This window comes from Mobula birostris, chromosome 21, assembly GCF_030028105.1.
Source record: "Mobula birostris isolate sMobBir1 chromosome 21, sMobBir1.hap1, whole genome shotgun sequence".
NCBI classification, from domain to species: domain Eukaryota; kingdom Metazoa; phylum Chordata; class Chondrichthyes; order Myliobatiformes; family Myliobatidae; genus Mobula; species Mobula birostris.
This window is the reverse complement of record NC_092390.1, coordinates 60,870,139-60,887,567: the sequence shown is the minus strand read 5'-3', so window position 1 is coordinate 60,887,567 and position 17,429 is coordinate 60,870,139. Positions and strand designations below refer to the sequence as shown.

The window sequence follows — 17,429 nt, the reverse complement described above, 5'->3', positions numbered from 1 at the left end:
AGTAGCTCCTTAGCAGCCAGCCAGCTAGTTTAAATAACGTTAGCTATGCTAATGAACGAATGACACCTGTTAAACTCACCTCAACATGCCTTTTATAGTCTTAACCCACCATGGGCAATAGAAAAGTTACTGTTGCAAACAGTGCAGCGAGAAACACTGTCATTATTTTGACCCCTATTAGGCAGGGGTACACATTAGTGTAGTCTGGGGTGACGTATGTTTTACATTTTTATTGGAACACTCTGCCATGGCGCACTCTCGCTCGCGCTCTCAAGCGCTCGCTCTCTCTCTCTCTCTCACGCGCACGCTCTCTCTCGTGGTCGCTCTCGCACTCTCACTTGCTTTCTCTTGCTCGCTCTCAAAAAAATTGATCTCCGTGATATTGTATATAATTTGTGGGCATCAGGGAGCCACTATTAATATGCAGGAGACTCCCGGAACTTGCGGGAGAGGTGGGATGTCTGCTTACAGAGGACGCTGGGATTGAGCTCCAAATTTCAATCCCCAGAACTCTAATAATGTCACACTAACTACTACACTACCGTGGCTGCCTTGCCCCAGCCTCATCATTAGACAGCCCCACTGTTGACAATCCATGCAGTGCCAACATGAGTTAGTGTGCATGGTTCTGTAAATGACAAGCTCCAGAACCCAGCCTCCTCAGGCCCATTCATCTGCTTTTATGAAATGGCTGCAAAAAGCAGAATCAGGCACATGGTTAGAAAGCTTCCACACAGTGGCTTTACCCACTTATTAGATAAGGGCCTACCAACGGTTTGGTGATTGCATGAAATTAAATACAGTGGATTCCAGTTAATTAGGACTAGTACATTTTGCCCAATTAGCCCAAGTTTCGTGGCAATAGTTAAAAAGGTATAAAAAAAAATGAACTACCATTTAACTGAGTAGTAAATTATGTACTTAGATAAAATACAGAGCAAATTAAATTGTAACAATACCAATACTACCACAGTACTATAAAACTTTGTATTAGCTCCTAAATAGTTATTGACAGAGGAATTAATCCAATGTATGCTGCCGTGTTATTTTGATTGACTGTAAATGAACTAACATCTAGTGCAGATGATGGACTGCCTTCAAACAATGCTTTCAATGATTGCATCCTTCAAATTTTCATTTTCATAGTATCATTCAAGATGATTTTAGATACCTTAACATCCTTTGTAATTCCTAACATGTTCAAGTAGTGAAATTGTTTCATTTTCAGTCCCGCCTTTTCTGGCATCTCCAAGCCTGAATACTTGAAACCACAGTGAGCAAAACGGTTCTGAATTGTCTTACTGCTTATTACTCACCAATTATCAGTGACAAAAATCACTGCTTTTGAACACAAACACAGGCAACTGATACTATTTAAAAACTCTTCATTCTAAGCACGATATTGTGTCTAACAGCCACGTGACATGCATGCAACTGACACTAGTTAGAAACTTTTCAGCAACAATCTCCTGTCCCAACTAAGCGGCATAGTGTCCCAAATAAACAAAGGGAATCCTAACTATTTTCTCAATTAATTTTTGTTCCTTAAGAATTATCCCATACGTCAGTTTGATGGAGAGGACGTATCCTCACCAGAGTGGAAATGTTGATCCAGGTTCAGAATGAGCACTGTCAAAAATGAAATTAGAAACCACTTTTCAAATTAACAACTGGTCGAAATTTGCAACAATCTTCCACAAAAGACAACTGATACTGATTCAACTATTAATTCCAACATTGATGGATTTATATTACCCAAGTAATTAAGGGATATGAAGCAGATTCAGGAATATAGAGTCATTCAATATCTCAGCCATGACCAAAAAAAAAATGACAGTAGAAACTCAGAAGCTAAATGGCACAATCTTATTCTTGTGTTCTAATAAATATCTTTGTCACATGGCCTAGAGTAATTCAAGAAGACAGCTCATCATTACATTCTCAAAAACAAATAGGGATAAGAATTTAAATTCAGTGTTTTACATATTGTTCAACAACGAATAAAACAATGTTGATATTCTCAGAAATCATTTTTTCTCAAATGACAATCAAGTTTCAAAATGTTGTTTAGTTACACACAAAACAGGCTGTTGTATCTTCCAATAGCTTTGCATAAGAATTTAATCACTGATAAAATGTAGTGCAACTTAAATGTGCTTTAAGGAACCAACATGAAAATTAAATTTAAATGTTTTGCAATAACGGAAATTGCAGAACAGAAATCTAATTTTAAGCTATTAATTCCTCTTGCACAAAAACAGCCAACTGTCAGAATCTAAAATTTATAATTCACAATATAGCTGATTACTGAAGCTATTAAGGCATAAATTGTCAAAACAGGGTTGACATTCAGGGCACTTCAATATTAAACAGAACATCACAAGTTAATAACAGATACTTGGGAAGTACATTATTATAAATGGGATTGAAAAATATGTCTTTTTAAGGTAGAAAAAAGTAAACTATCACTGAATTTTCTTTGGAAACTTGTCTATTTGGGGGATTATGGGATATAATTAAAAACCATGGTACTTGATAGTATTCACCATCAAAATTAAACAGATGCTTTGTGGGGTTGGTATCACAACTATTGAAGTTTTTTTCCAAAATGTTCAGGAGGGTTATTGCTAGAATTAACTCCTGTCTCAGCAGGGACATGAACCCACTACAATTTGCCCACTGTTACAACAGATCTACAGCAGATGCAAACTCACAGGGTCTCCTCTCTGCTATGCAGTACCTAGAACACTGCAAAATGTATACCAGTCTACTTTTCACCTTTTCCACCTTGGCATTCAACACCATCACTCACCCAGTACTAATCATTAAGTCTCAAACATGAACCTCTGTACCTCCTTCTGCAACTGCTTCAAGCTTTTTATTGGAAGACACGGTAAATTGGTGATAACATCTCCTCCTCAATGATGATCACCTCAAAGATGCACGACTGGCCACTGCTTCTCTCTCGATACTCATGATTATGTGCTTAAGTGGTATTGATGATTGTCGTTGGTAGATAGCAACGAGGTGGCTTACAAAAGTGAGATAGATCACCTCCTTGTGTAATCCAAGGATTGTTACCTTATTATGGTGGAGGGGGTTGTGAGTTCCTGAAATCCCAACAGTGATGCCATCTGAAGATTCGCTCTTGGTAGGGTCATCCATGTCGGTAAGGTCAAGGGGAGGTTCCAGACAAACAGCAATCCAACCAAAACCTCATATTTCACTTCATATCACTAGATCTTTACCCCAATCTGTCAAGGACAATGTGGTAGCTGCATGTGTATCAGTCTCCCCACATTAAACTAAGTCACACCCAGGCATTCTCCATTAAGGGAAAAACATCATATTTGATTCCAGTGATTGTACTACTACTACTACTAGTTGAAAGGGCTCACAACAACCATACACCTAATGTCAGCAATGGATTGCAAAGGAATTGACTGCAGACTTCGGGAAGGAGATGTCATACCAGTCCACACCGAGGGGTGAGCAGTTTAAAGTTTCTGGACATCAACATATAGGAGGACCAATCCTGAACCTGACACACTGATACAACCATGAAAAAGGCATGCCAGAGGCTCTAATTCATCAGGTTCTTGAGGATACTCAGAATGTGAAAGACATCTACAAGTTTTTAGATGTTCACTCAAGAGCATTTTAACAGGTTGCCTCACTGCCTCGTATAAAAACTCCAATACGTGGGAATCAAAACGACTGCAGAGGGTGGCAGACACAGCCAGCTCAACCCACCCCATCATCCAGGACATCTTCAAAAGGAGGTGACTCAAGAAAGCGACATCCATTAAGAGAGGAGGTATGGGAACCTGAGGGGCTGCACCCAATGATTATGGAACAGCTTCTTCCCTTCTGCCATGAACACTACCTCACTGTTCCTTTTTTTATCATAATTTTAAGTACTTACACTGTACTGCTACTGCAGAACAATGAATTTCACATCATTCAAGTCAGTGGCAATAATTCTGATCATAAAGAATATTAGCTAAGTGGTTTCTAACCTCATATTCTTCATAACAAAAGAACATACTTAGAGCTTCCCCCCCCCCCCCCCCGCATCATACAAGATGAATGCACAACACTGATAACAGGATCAACACATTCACATTCAATCTACTCTAACAAAATTGCCATAACGTAAGGTCAATTCTCTTAGAAAGCCACCAATATTTTTTTAAAACTTGCTTTAAACCTCTTAATGGATTAATACAGTTTTAACATCATTGGTTTCTCTGACAAAAGTACTGGATTTTCAACACATTCAGAAGCTTTCAATAAGGAGCTTCTTTGCCTGGATAAAAATTACGAATAAAGATGAAAACCATGGTAAATTTCAGATTGAGATCCATGTTGACCCATAACATTAATTCTGCCTGCCCATAAGAATCAACAAACTCATTCGTAAGGCCAGTGATGTTGTGGGGATGGAACTGGACTCTCTCATTGTGGTGTCTGAAAAGAGGATGCTAAGTTGCATACCATCTTGGTCAATGTCTCCCATCCACTACATAATGTACTGGTTGGGCACAGGAGTACATTCAGCTAGAGACTCATTCCACCGAGATGCATCACAGAGCGTCATAGGAAGTCATTCCTGCCTGTAGCCATCAAACTTTACAACTCTTCCCTTGGAGGGTCAGACACCCTGAGCCAATAGGCTAGTCCTGGACTTATTTCTTAATTTACTGGCATAATTTACATATTACTATTTAACTATTTATGGTTCTATTACTATTTATTATTTATGGAACAACTGTAACCAAAAACCAATTTCCCCCGGGATTAATAAAGTATGACTATGCCTACTATAAGAACAGAAGACCATAAAGCATAGGAGCAGAATTGGGCCATTCCGTCCATCAAATCTGCTCCACTATTTCTCATGGCCTATCAACTCTAATCTCCTGCCTTCTCCCCATAAACTTTGACACCCTGACTAATTAAGAACCTATCAAGCTCCACTTTAAATATATCCAATAACTTCTTCACAGCCATCTGTGGCAATACATTCCACAGATTCAGCACCCTCTGGCTAAAGAAATTCCTGTTTATCCCTGTTCTAAGTGGATGTCCCTCTATTCTGAGTCTGTGCCCTCTGGTCCTAGACTCACCCAATATAGGAAGCATCCTCTCCACATCCACTAGGACTTCCAATATTTGATAGGTTTCAAGGAGATTCCCACCCCCCACCCCCATTCTTTGAAATTCCTGCAAGCATAGTCCATCAAACGTCTCCTCATACTCTAACCCCTTCATTGCCTGAATCATGCTTGTTAACCTCTGCTGGGAACGCTCCAATATCAGCACATCGTTTCTTTGATAATTCCTCCATAGATACTGTATATTCAGTGTCTCAGATACCCAAGTATATTCAGCATTTTGTTTTAATTATGGATAAACACTATTTGAATAATTTGATTGAATTAGTTTATGAACGGACAAAGACTGACCAATGGAATGCAGCAGAAGTTATCCAAGCTGATTTCTGAATGACATTTAATAAGGGTGCTCAACAATCAAGAGTAGGGAAACTGCTCTTCAAACTGGAAAATGACGGAGATTTCTGGGCCCCAAGCCCCAGTCATCTTGAAGGACTGAGAGCGCTAGGAACGGGTCACTGGACAAATCTATGTGACAGCCCTTCTAGCTCTGAGACCAAAGGTAGGAGCTTCACCTTGTGCTTAAGCCAGGCAGGGATTCAATGGTAACTGGCATAGGCAGGCAAGGAGTTTAAATCACAAATAAGAGAAAATCTGCAGGTGCTGGAAATTGGAACTCAGCAGGCCAGGCAGCATCTATGGAAAAGAGTATAGTCAAACTTTTCGGGCTGAGACCCTTCATCAGGACTGGAGAAAATAGGATGAGAAGTCAGGCGGGAAGGGAAGGGGTGAAGTAAAGAGCTGGGAAGTTGATTGGTGAAAGAGATACAGGACTGGAGAGGGGGGAATCTGACAGGAGAGAACAGAAGCCCATGGAAGAAAGAAAAGAGGGAGAAGCACCACAGGGGATAGATGGACAGGTAAGCAGATAAGGTGAGAGAGGGAAAGGGGAATGGGAAATGGTGAAGGGGAGAAGGAAATATCAGAAGTTCAAGAAATCAATGTTCATGCCATCAGGTTAGAGGCTACCCAGACAGAATACAAGATATCGCTCTTCCCACCTGAATGTGGCCTCATCGCAACAGTAGAGGAGGCCATGGACTGACACGTCAGAATGGGAATGGGAAGTGGAATTAAAATGGGTGGCCACTAGGAGATCCCACTTTCTCTGGCAGACAAAGCATAGGTGCTCGGTGAAGCAGTGTCCCAATCTACGTCAGGTCTCACTGATATACAGGAGACCACACCAGGAGCACCCAATAAGTAGATGACCCCAACAGACTCACAGATGAAGTGTCACCTCAACTTGAAGGACAGTTTGGGGCCCTGAATAGTAGTGAGGGAGGAGGTATAAGGGCAGGTGTAGCACTTGTTTTGCTTGCAAGAATGAGTGCCATAGGGAGATCAGTGTGGAGGGACAAAAGGACAAGGAAGTAGCATGGGAAGCATTCTCCCTGTGACCACATGAGTTTCCCCTGAGCGCTTCAGTTTCCTCCCACTGTCCAAAAATGTACTGGTTAGTAGGTTAATTGGTAATTTTTCAGTTATCTTGGGATTAGGCTGGCATTAATAGTTGGGTTCAGGGTGGCTCAGTCTGTTGGGCCGAGAAGGCTGTATCTGCACAGTATCTCTAAATAAATAAAATTTTTAAAAAATAAACAGATGGGACCATGATAGGCTTCCTGGTCCGAACATCTTCTCCCCTACTGAAAGGACAGGAGACTGAGGAGAGCACATGGGAGGAATAGGACCATAAGATACTCCCTGGACTGGTCATCTTCTCCCCTATTTAAAGGTCAGGAGACTGAGAGACCACATGAGGGGGAATAGGACCATGACAGACCACCTGGACTGTTCGGCTTCTCTACTATTGAAATTCTATGGTCACAAACGTCAGAAGAATTAGAAGAGCACTGGGGGGAGAGGGGTGGCGTGGTGGTGTAATGAGACCATGATAGACCTCCTGACTGAAACTCAGGCCAGGAGACTGCGTGGGGGGGGGGGGGGGGAACTGACCAATAAGCTAAAAGACTGGACAGTGCTTATGAAAAGACAGTATGCCACCCTATGCAGGCAAGAGCCAAGCTCAAGTTTACAGGCAATTAGATTAAATTATGGAGCTTTGTAATCTTTAAACAGACCCTCCCCACATATATACTGATGCCTTGGACAAGGTACAAAATAAAGGATACAGTTGTATTGAGAAATACGATAACCATTAAGCTGCATGGGACATAGGCCAGATGAAATGGTGGCAAGTAGCAGCTAAATTTAATGTTGAGCAGCACAACTCAGTAGTCACAATGTGAAATTCACCGTGTGCTAGAGTAGTGGAAGTAGAATTGGTGCCTTCAGGAAAGAAATGAAGATATATCTGAAAAATAATCATTTGCAAAGCCAAAGGGATACAGCAAGAAAATTAGACTGACGAGATTGTTCTGTTTGGAAACAAATAATCACCTTCCGACCTTAATAATTGCCCATAGTTTAAAAATGTTGACCCTTATCAGAGATCTATTTGCAATGTTAATTGCAAATTGTACCATAATTATCCCGAACTTACCTGACCTGACAATTTACTATTTACCAGCCAAGTCATATCAAATTACCCCAATGATTTAGTGTCTATAAAATAAGATGAAAATAATTTTAAATGTTATATTTCAATTTTAAATGAGTCCAATTTTTTAATTTCACTGAATAAGTGCTTTCAAGTTAAACAAATTTAGAGGTATTTACTTTCTGCTTTGCTGATCAGGTTCCTCTACACGTTTGCCTGCTTAACAGCAAAACTGAATTAACAGTGGCAAAGGGAACCCTGCTGCTTACTACAAATTCAGGTCAATTATCTCAGTTAGCTCAGTACTTGTTATACTACAATTGTGATTTAGCCTAGATTCTTTCCCCGATTACCATCCCACTGATATGCAGTAGAAAAACGTGATTTGAGTATTATGCAAGTAGGTTCACCTGTTGACTCTCTAGAATAGCCATTTTGGCAAAACACAAGTAATAATGCTTGTGGATTTTCTTCCTTCAAATGTGTACCTATTGGAATCTAGCTCAACACATTATGGAGAAAACTATGTTCACAACTTACACTAAAATAAAGCATGCTGTTTTTTCCCCCACCTCTTTTAAAACTACCAAATTATTCTGACTTGAAGCTAAAGTGAAACCAGACAGCTCTTAAAACTTTCCCCATCCCCTAGAAATATTTTCTCTGTAAGGACAAGGAAAGAGAGACAAATTAAAAAGAATCCACATCACTTTTCACAGTACAAAGAGACGTATCTCTTCCAGCAATGAAATAAACCCCTAGTAAAACGTTAATAATTAGTTTCATATATTCCTCTTATTCACAAGATACCAGAATTATGTAAATCTGAGAATCCATTAAAAACAGACATTAATATTAAATCTAATATTATACTAAATTATATCTTGAATATTATAATTAAATCTACATGATATTTGAAATGAGTTTCATAATTATTCTGCACAGGTGATGGTTTCTATCTTCCTCATTAATTTTAGAGGTCTGCTGCAGAAATCAGCAATTCTCAAGCGATACTTTTGACCTGATATTAAAAAGTAAGTGATAACTATGCCATATTACTGCAGTTTTACATGGAAATCTGACAAAAAATTGTCACACCAACACTGGTCTCTATTTTTAAATTGTACTGACCAGAAGTAAACAATTGTTTATCTCTAGTTTCACTGGGTAGATTTTCTATTTTTCACCTTATAGATGTCTATCAAATAAGAAAAATACGCAGTTGGCATTTATAGAACTCTGCTGGATGTATAATTTCATTGTATGCCAGCATCTCATTGATGATATAATTTTAAATTATATTATAGCTATCAGTATCTCACTCAACTGGTTCTGATGTGAGCATACAATTTTCTCCAGTTTCTTGTATTAATATGTCAATCTGCAATTCAAGTATTTGGCACTTTGCCAAGACCAATAGTCTGGTAACACAATTCCCCAACAGTGATCAATTGCCCACTAAGCACAGAAATGATGTTGAATAATGAACGTACTGGATATGAAGTATTCACCTAACTGTAGACGAGAAAGTTAAGAGCAAGAACGATTTTGGGTGACATTTACTAGAAGATTTTACTCTGGGTAGTGCCCAAGAAACTCAAATGCTTTAAGCAATGAAGAACTTAAGGCTACTGAGAAAATAAACCTCACACTGACCATGCAGCCATTTCCAGTTCAGTGATATCCAGCCATGACTGGGAGTTTCATAAGTTGGACTTCTTCTGAAGCCTATTGCTTATTATGCTTAATAAGGAAGCAGCAAACATTCCTGTTCTGTTAGGATTTTCAATTAGAATCCAGAAAAACTTGAGTGTTTCTTCTTTTTAGGCAGTCTCTCAAGGTGGAGGATGGCTTTCTTATATTATAATTTTACGGAATTCAATGTGATCACATACGACATTGGATCAACAAACTCTGTCACAGGAGGGACAGGTGCAATGCGGGACAGAGTGGGTTAATTCACTTCTGACATGCTATTTGTGTTTGGCCTTCACAAGAGCACCAACAGGTTTGGGGTCTTCTCTGATGGCTCTCCACCACTTGAGCAAACTTGGACCAGGATTCCCAAGAATTGTGAACTTCTCCATTCTGGTCTTGCAGATGCTCAATGCGACATAACACCTCTGAAGTCTTCAATGATCAAATCGACAATGGTGTAAGAGCTTGGCTCTCAGTTTGCAGATACACAAGTATCAGTACATTGTAAATCAGTGGCTAAGATTGGTATGATGTTGGTACTAAAGTGGAATAGAAGAGTAGATAGTTGCCCTGCAGATTACCTCCAGTCCAATGGAAAGAGATGAGGATTGGGGCAATGACACAGCCTCGGTTAAGTTCAGTCTGCAAAGAGGCTGGATCTGTGGTAGATCACTGCTTTCATTTAGGATGGAACATAGGATGATTTTCTAGGAACAGACTGTCCACCATAATCTCTCAATTGACAGAGACAAAGACTAAAAATACAAATACAAATACGGTGCTCGACACTTCTCCTTTCAGTTTTGTTGATTTAAAGTTAATGTCAAAGTTTAAAGTAAATTTATTATGAAGTACATATATAATCACCATATACACCCCTGAGATTTATTTTCTTGTGGGCATATTCAATAAATCTGTAAAAGAATAATAACCAAAATAAAATCATGGAAAGACCGCATTAACTTGGCGTTTAACCAATGTGCAAAGACAATAAACTGATAAAAACTGTTCCCAAACCTGGTGGTATGAGTTCTGATGCTCCTGTGCTTCTTGCTATTGGCAGCAATGAAAAGAGAGCATGAGCTGGATGGTGAGCATCCACCCACACCCCCACCCCCAACCCCGCCTGATGGTGGATGCTGCTTTCCTGCAACAACTCTCCGTGTAGATGTGTTCAATGGTGAGGAGGGCTTTACCTGTGACAGATCGGGATGTATCCACTACTTTTTGCAGGATTTATTATTCAAGGGCATTGGTGTTTCCATACCAAACTACAATGCAACCAGTTCATATGTCATGCCCTTCTCTTCCTATAATGGAGAGGTCATGAATTTGTACAAATACTGCATGTTTAAACACTTTAGCAAGAATGCTGTTCCAAAGTATATTATGTGTTTTAGTCTTTTCAGCCTTTTTGTTGGCACTAAGATTATGACAAATTGCAATCTGTGAAATGGAATCAAGGTCAATTCTGCCACATATTGAGCCCTGGTTGAGAAAAATCTTTTAAATTCACCTTCAAGAAGGTGCCAATTGCTTCACTATCCTCATTGAGCTCCCCACCTTTTGACTGTGTCCTTGACTTCACAGGCCATAAGTGATCCTGACAAATTTAATGAATGCATGTATGTCAACTACCTGACAAAACTCCTGCATTCTTTCTAAACATCAGCTGTTCCTTTTGTTGGACTCTGTTCATCAGATGTTTCCACATTTGTTTCACACACAGCAACCCCCACCCCCACAAGTTATTTAACACTACATTCCTTCCTGTATTTTTATTATACTCAAAGCAGATTTCTGGTTTCTGGTTAAAAACAAATTTCTTTAACAGGTGCCAATTATAATAGACTCCAAGGATGACGAAGTAATACAAAGTTTTTCTCCCTGCCGGTTGGGAGTCATTAGCTAGCTCTGAGATAGACTGAATAAAACTGTAACATATAGGAGCAGATTTAGGCTATTTGGACTATCAAGTCTGCTCCACCATTCAATTATTGCTGATTTTTGTCAACCATGTTCTCCTGCCTTCTCCCCAAGTACCAAGTCTCCTCAAAATCCTCATGCAATTTCGCCACTATCATGCCATTTTTGTATTGTGTCAATATGTTGGGGCCAGGATAGATCTTCAGTGATGTTGACACCCAGGAACTTAAAACTGCTCACACTTTCTACTGTTGATCCCTCAATGTGGACCAGTGTGTGTTCCCTTGACATCCCCTTCCTGAAGCCCACAATCAATTACTTGGTCTTAGTGCAAGGTTGCTGCTGCAATACGCAGTCAACGAGCTGACCTATCTCGCACCTGCACAAATCCGCATCACCACCTGAAATTCTGGCAACAATAGCTGTATTGTAAGCAAATTTATAGGTGGCATTTGAGCTGTGTCTAGGTGTACAGTGAGTAGAGCAGTGGGTTAAACATGCATCCTGGAGGTGTGCCAGTGTTGATTTTCAGTGAGGAGGAGATGGTATTTCTGGTCTGCACAGACTGTCATCGCCCAGTGAGGAAACCAAGGATGCAGTTGCATAGAGAGGTATAGAGACCCAGTTTTGGAGTTTTTTTTTTGATTAGAACTAAGCGTATGATTGTGTTGAACGCTGACCTGTAGTCAATAAACAGCAGCCTGACAAAGGTATTTTTATTATCTATTACAATTCTTCTCACATCACAATTTAGAGGTCAGGCTGCTGTAGTTGACAAAAGAGTGGCAACTTCAAACCAGCAGTGATTGGCATGGGTAACACTGAAATCTGTACAGTCCCTTGCTTGGATGATGATATAGTCTTTGTCTAACAGGTGTCAGTACCCATCCTGTGGGTTGGAATCACATCAGGTTTATTGACACTGACACAAATTGTGAAATTTGTTATTTTTGTGGAAGCAGTACAGTGCAGGCATACAAATTACTACAAGTTGCGATAAAAAAAAAACAAACAGGTCATGAAAAAGAGGAATAACGAGGCGGTGTTCATGAGTTCATGGACTGTCCAGAAATCTGTTGGCAGAGGGTAGGAAACTTGTCCTGAAACATTGAGTGTGGGTTTGCCATGTATATCTGTGACGACACAGGAAATGAACTGAATTGACTTTTTTACTTACATCCTTCATATACATGGAGTAAAAATCTTTACGTGACGTCTCCGTCTAAATGTACAATGTGCAATTTATAATAAATAGTATGTACAACAGGACAGTCAATATAACATAGAAATACAATTGCATCAGCATGAATTAATCAGTCTGACGGCTTGGTGGAAGAAGCTGTCAAGGAGCCTGGTGGTCCTGGTTTTTAATGCTGTGGTACTGTTTCCCAAATGGTAGCAGCTGAAACAGTTTGTGGCTGGGGTGACTCAGCTCCCCAATGATCCTTCAGGCTCTTTTTATACACTTGTCTTTGTAAGTGACCTGAATAGTGGGAAGTTCATATTTACAGATGTGCTGGGCTGTCCGCACCACTCTCTGCAGAGTCCTGTGATTGAGGTGAGTACAGTTCCCATACCAGGCAGTGATGCAGCCAGTAAGGATGCTGTCAATTATGCCCCTTTAGAAAGTTCTTAGGATTTGGGGGCTCGTACCAAACTTCTTCAACAGTCTAAGATGAAAGAGGCGCTGTCATGCTTTTTTCACCACACAGCCGTGTACAGACCATGTGAGATCCTCGGTGATGTTTATGCCAAGCAGTTTAAAGCTGTTCACCCTCCCAACCCCAGATCCATTGATGTCAATAGGGGCTAGCCTGTCTCCATTCCTCCTGTAGTCCACAACCAGCTCCTTTGTTTTTGCAACATTGAGGGAGAGGTTGTTTTCTTGACACCACTGTGTCAGGGTGATTATTTCCACTCTGTAAGATGCCTCATTATTATTTGAGATTAAGCCAATTAGTGCAGTGTCATCAGCAAATTTAATTAGCAGATTGGAGCTGTGGGTGGCAACAAAGTCATGGGTATACAGATAGTAAAAGAGGAAACTTAGTACACAACCCTGCGGGGCACCTGTGTTGAGGATCAGATGGGCAGCGGTGAGGCAGCCCACTCTTACCAACTGCCAGCAATCTGACAGGAAGTCTAGGATCCAGCTACTCAAGGCAGGGTGAAGGCCGAGGTGTCTGAGCTTCTTGTCGAGCCTGGAGGGAATTATGGCATTGAATCCTGAACCAAGAATGACATTCTCACATAAGCTTCTCTCTCCTCCAGGTGTGTAAGGGTAGTATGTAGAGCTGTGGCTATTGCGTCATCTGTTGATTGGTTGTGTCGGTAGGTAATCTGTAGAGGATCCAGCTTGGGTGGTTGCAAGCTGCAGATGTAATCCTTGACTAGCCTCTCAAAGCATTTGCTTATTATTGAGGTGAGTGCGACAGGACACTAGTCATTCAGCCATGTTACCTTGGTCTTTTTAGGTACCGGAACAATGGTGGATGTTTTGAAGAAGGAGGGCACCCTACACTGGGAGAAGGAGAGATTTAAAATATCTGTAAACTTTGATAAGATACTCTGTGATAAGATCAGTATTTTGTATTCAGTATTTTGTCAAAAGGATTCTATCAATGCAAGACACACAACACAATACCAGTCCAAGCTTTCTTTACTCATTCCCAGGCAAATCACAGCTTTGCATAAAAGTTTATCAACAGAAAGTTAGATAGGAAATAATCACCGAAGAGAACTGGTCACTCTGCTATTGGAATTTGCATTAGGATTTGCTAAGTGTTGGAGTAGAATTCTCCTTTGCCCTCATCTACTGTAACTTCAAATCCAGGCACCCAAGACAATAAACCTTGTGTTCCTGACACGCTTGTTTCCACAACCATGGTATCTTGTCAAGAAGAACATCACAAGTCAACAGTCTGGTTTATTCTGAAGCCCATTGCTGATTGAGCTTAATGAGGTGGCAGCATAGCCTCCTGTTCTCCCTGGCTTGTCAACTAGAATGCAGAAAGAAACTGTCAAGGATTTTGTTCAGCTGCTTGCTGAAAACCAGAATAGACCAAGCTTTATTTAATTAAATAGGGAATTGATCAGTTCTCACTGTAGCAATCCAAGGCAGATAAAACCAGAGAGAAATTAGTTAAGCTCTTGTTGCAATTGTGTAATGATCTTGGAAATAAAAATTTCTGTCCCATAGTGTAGGATCAGTATATTGCTTCATAAGGCTTCAGAGTCTGAGCAGTGCACAAGTAATGAAAAGTCTTGAAGATTTTCAGTATTTAGATTTCTGTACCTTCTGTCCTCTCCCATTGGGCATAGGATAAGAAAGCTTAAAAGTACATACAAGCAGACTCAAGGGTAACCTCTTTCACACTATTATAATTATAAGACCATTGAACAGTTTCTTAATATGATCAGATGCACTGAATTATAAGACCATTGAATCGTTTCTTAATACATATGATAAGATGCGCTCTTGTCCTCACAATCTACCCTTTCACCATATTGTCTACCTGCACTGCACTCTCTTTATAGCTGTTATACCTTGTTCTGCAATCTGCTATTACCTTGTACTACCTCAATGTACTACGTAATGCATTATCCTGTATAAAATGTATGCAAGACAATCTTTACACTGTGCCTCAGTAAAAGTGACAATAATAACAACAACCAATTTCCATATTTCTGGAACCATTATCCTTAATAGTCATCATGTTATCATTCTGTCCATTCATTAAGTTTATTGTTTAATCAGAACTGCAGTAAACTAAATAAAATCAAGTACTCAATGCAAAAGCATTAACTGAAATTATGCATTTTAGGGAATATTATTGGAAGATTATAAATGAAAAAGCACATATATTTAACATTTGACAACTTCCCTTACAGAAAACATCAATAGTCTAAAATTTGCTAAAATGTAAAGTGAAATTTCATAATATGAGTACAGTAAGAGAGATATAAAATAAATATATATTTCCACGACCATGAAACTCAAGATTAAAAGTTAAATATCAGTACCTCTAAATGTAACAAATTTGGTTCTGATAATCTGGACAAACAACATTAGACTCATTTTAGAAAATAAAGTTCTGACCTAACAGAATGTATTAATCTTAATTCTAACTGGACATGCAAGGAGATTACACCCTGATGGTTTTCAATTAGGAACCAATAGTAAATCAGCCTTGGTGCTGAGAGAGTAGAAAAAGTGAATTACACTTTACTGGACTGAAAGCACAATGGATGTGTAAAGGAAGGGAGCATCTACCTCTGCCAATAATCTTGCAGTTAAGGATGAGACAAGAGGACTGCTTCAATTACTGAAGCCATTTCAGTATATTTTTTCTTAGTGCTGAAATAAAATGTGAAACATATGAAAAATACTCCTAGTTTTACACTTGGAAATTAAGGTCTTTGAAATGCAGAGGTGGACTAAGATCAGGTGCCATAGAAGGAACCACCCTTCCAGAGAGAAGAGAGAGATATGTTTGGTGAAGACAGCAAGCTACAGGTAGCATGTCTGAAGGATGTTGACTAAATCAACATGGAGGTTATTTGGTTTTATGGCAAGGACATGCGGAGACCTACCAATCTGCAAAAAAGGGAGAAGAGGGGAGGGGAGAATGTCAGATAAGCTCAAAGATTAGGGTCTCGATTGACAGAATCTTCAGTGGAGAGAAAATAATGACTTTTCAGAGTGATGATACAATAAAGGAAGAGCCTGGAAGAAATGAATAAAGCTCTTAGATGGAGCAATACAGAAGAAAAGATAATCAAAGTAACTAAAGAGATCAGCAGGTACTTTTAGTGAACAATGAATTTGAGAGAAAAGAGATCATTAATAAAGTAGGTGAAAACAGCAAGAAACATCAAATTAGAAACAAATTAAAAATATTTGAGATGTGAGTGAAAACACAAACCAACATAATCTTCATTACCATATTGGAAAAGGAGGAAAGAATAACAAGTATGGTCGAGATGGAACCAAGGATATTGCACAAATACCACAAAAGAATGCATATAACCAAGCTTCCAAAAGAATCAGTTATTCAATGCAAGATCAAATCCAGCCAGAGTATGGATGGCCGTGGAGGATGAATGTTGATAACATTTATAAAAGCCAAGTGCCCACTTCTTATCTTTCATTCTCTGATCTCCTAGGCAGTCCATGGTAAAAGGTTTGACTTCATAACTTTCAAAGTTCAAAGTAAGTTTATTATCTAAGTACATATACAGTACTGTGCAAAAGTCTGAGGCACATATATATAGCTAGAATGCCTAAAAATTTTGTCCAGTACTGTAGAAATTTTATGTATTGCACTGTACTGCTGCCACACAAAAAAAGTCATGACATATGTGAGTGATGATAAACCTGATTCTGATCTGGGTCTCTATTGTGCACTCAGGGTGGGAAGGGAGCAGGCAGAGTGGAATCATGGTCGAGAAAAAGGGAAGGGAGAGGGGAGGGAGCAGAAAGCACCAGAGAGACATTCTGTAATGGTCAATAAACCAATTGTTTGGAATTAAATGACCTTGCCTAATGTCTCAGGACAAGGTGTGTCTGCACCCGTGCCATCCCCTGCCCCAGCACTCCTCCTCTGCCACCTGTCCCACACTGCTCCTACAGCACTCCACCCTTACCATTCCCAACACCTTTTACTCCCGCTAGGTTTAAAAACTTGCTCTCCTCTCTATATTGACAAATACAGTACTGTGTGAAAGACTTTTGCACTGTACTGTATGTCATCATATACTGAGCTTCATTTTCTTGCAACCTAATGTAAAACCGAATGAGGTGCACCCACAGGTTCTGAAGGGGGTGGTTTTGGAGATTGTGGAGGCATTGGAAATGACCTTCCAGGAATCAATAGACTCCGGCATGGTTCCGAAGGACTGGAAGGTCACAAATGTAGTTCCGCTGTTTAAGAAAGGAGCGAAGCAGCAAAAAGAAATTTACAGACCTATTAGTCTGACATCGGTAATTGGAAAGTTATTGGAGTCGATCCTCAAGGACAAGGTTATGAAATACCTCGAGGTACATGACAATATAGGCCCAAACCAGCATGGTTTCATGAAGGGAAGATCAGGCCTCACCAACCTATTGGAATTTTTTGAGGTAATCT

At 39.8% G+C, this 17,429-nt stretch overlaps 1 protein-coding gene across 13 annotated transcripts in view; it reads right to left on the bottom strand.

Annotated features, from left to right (window-relative positions):
• Window positions 1-17,429, bottom strand: part of atrnl1b (attractin-like 1b) — a 1,064,590-nt gene that overhangs the window by 845,292 nt on the left and 201,869 nt on the right. The window contains exon 11 of one of the 13 annotated variants that reach the window (XM_072239609.1): window positions 12,261-13,816. The exons of 11 other annotated variants lie outside the window; for them this stretch is intronic. In XM_072239609.1, the coding sequence (XP_072095710.1) occupies window positions 13,758-13,816 (59 nt within the window). In that variant the 3' untranslated portion in view covers window positions 12,261-13,757. Of the gene's footprint in view, window positions 1-12,260; window positions 13,822-17,429 lie in introns of those variants that run through there. One more of the 13 variants, XM_072239610.1, reaches the window with a different exon arrangement.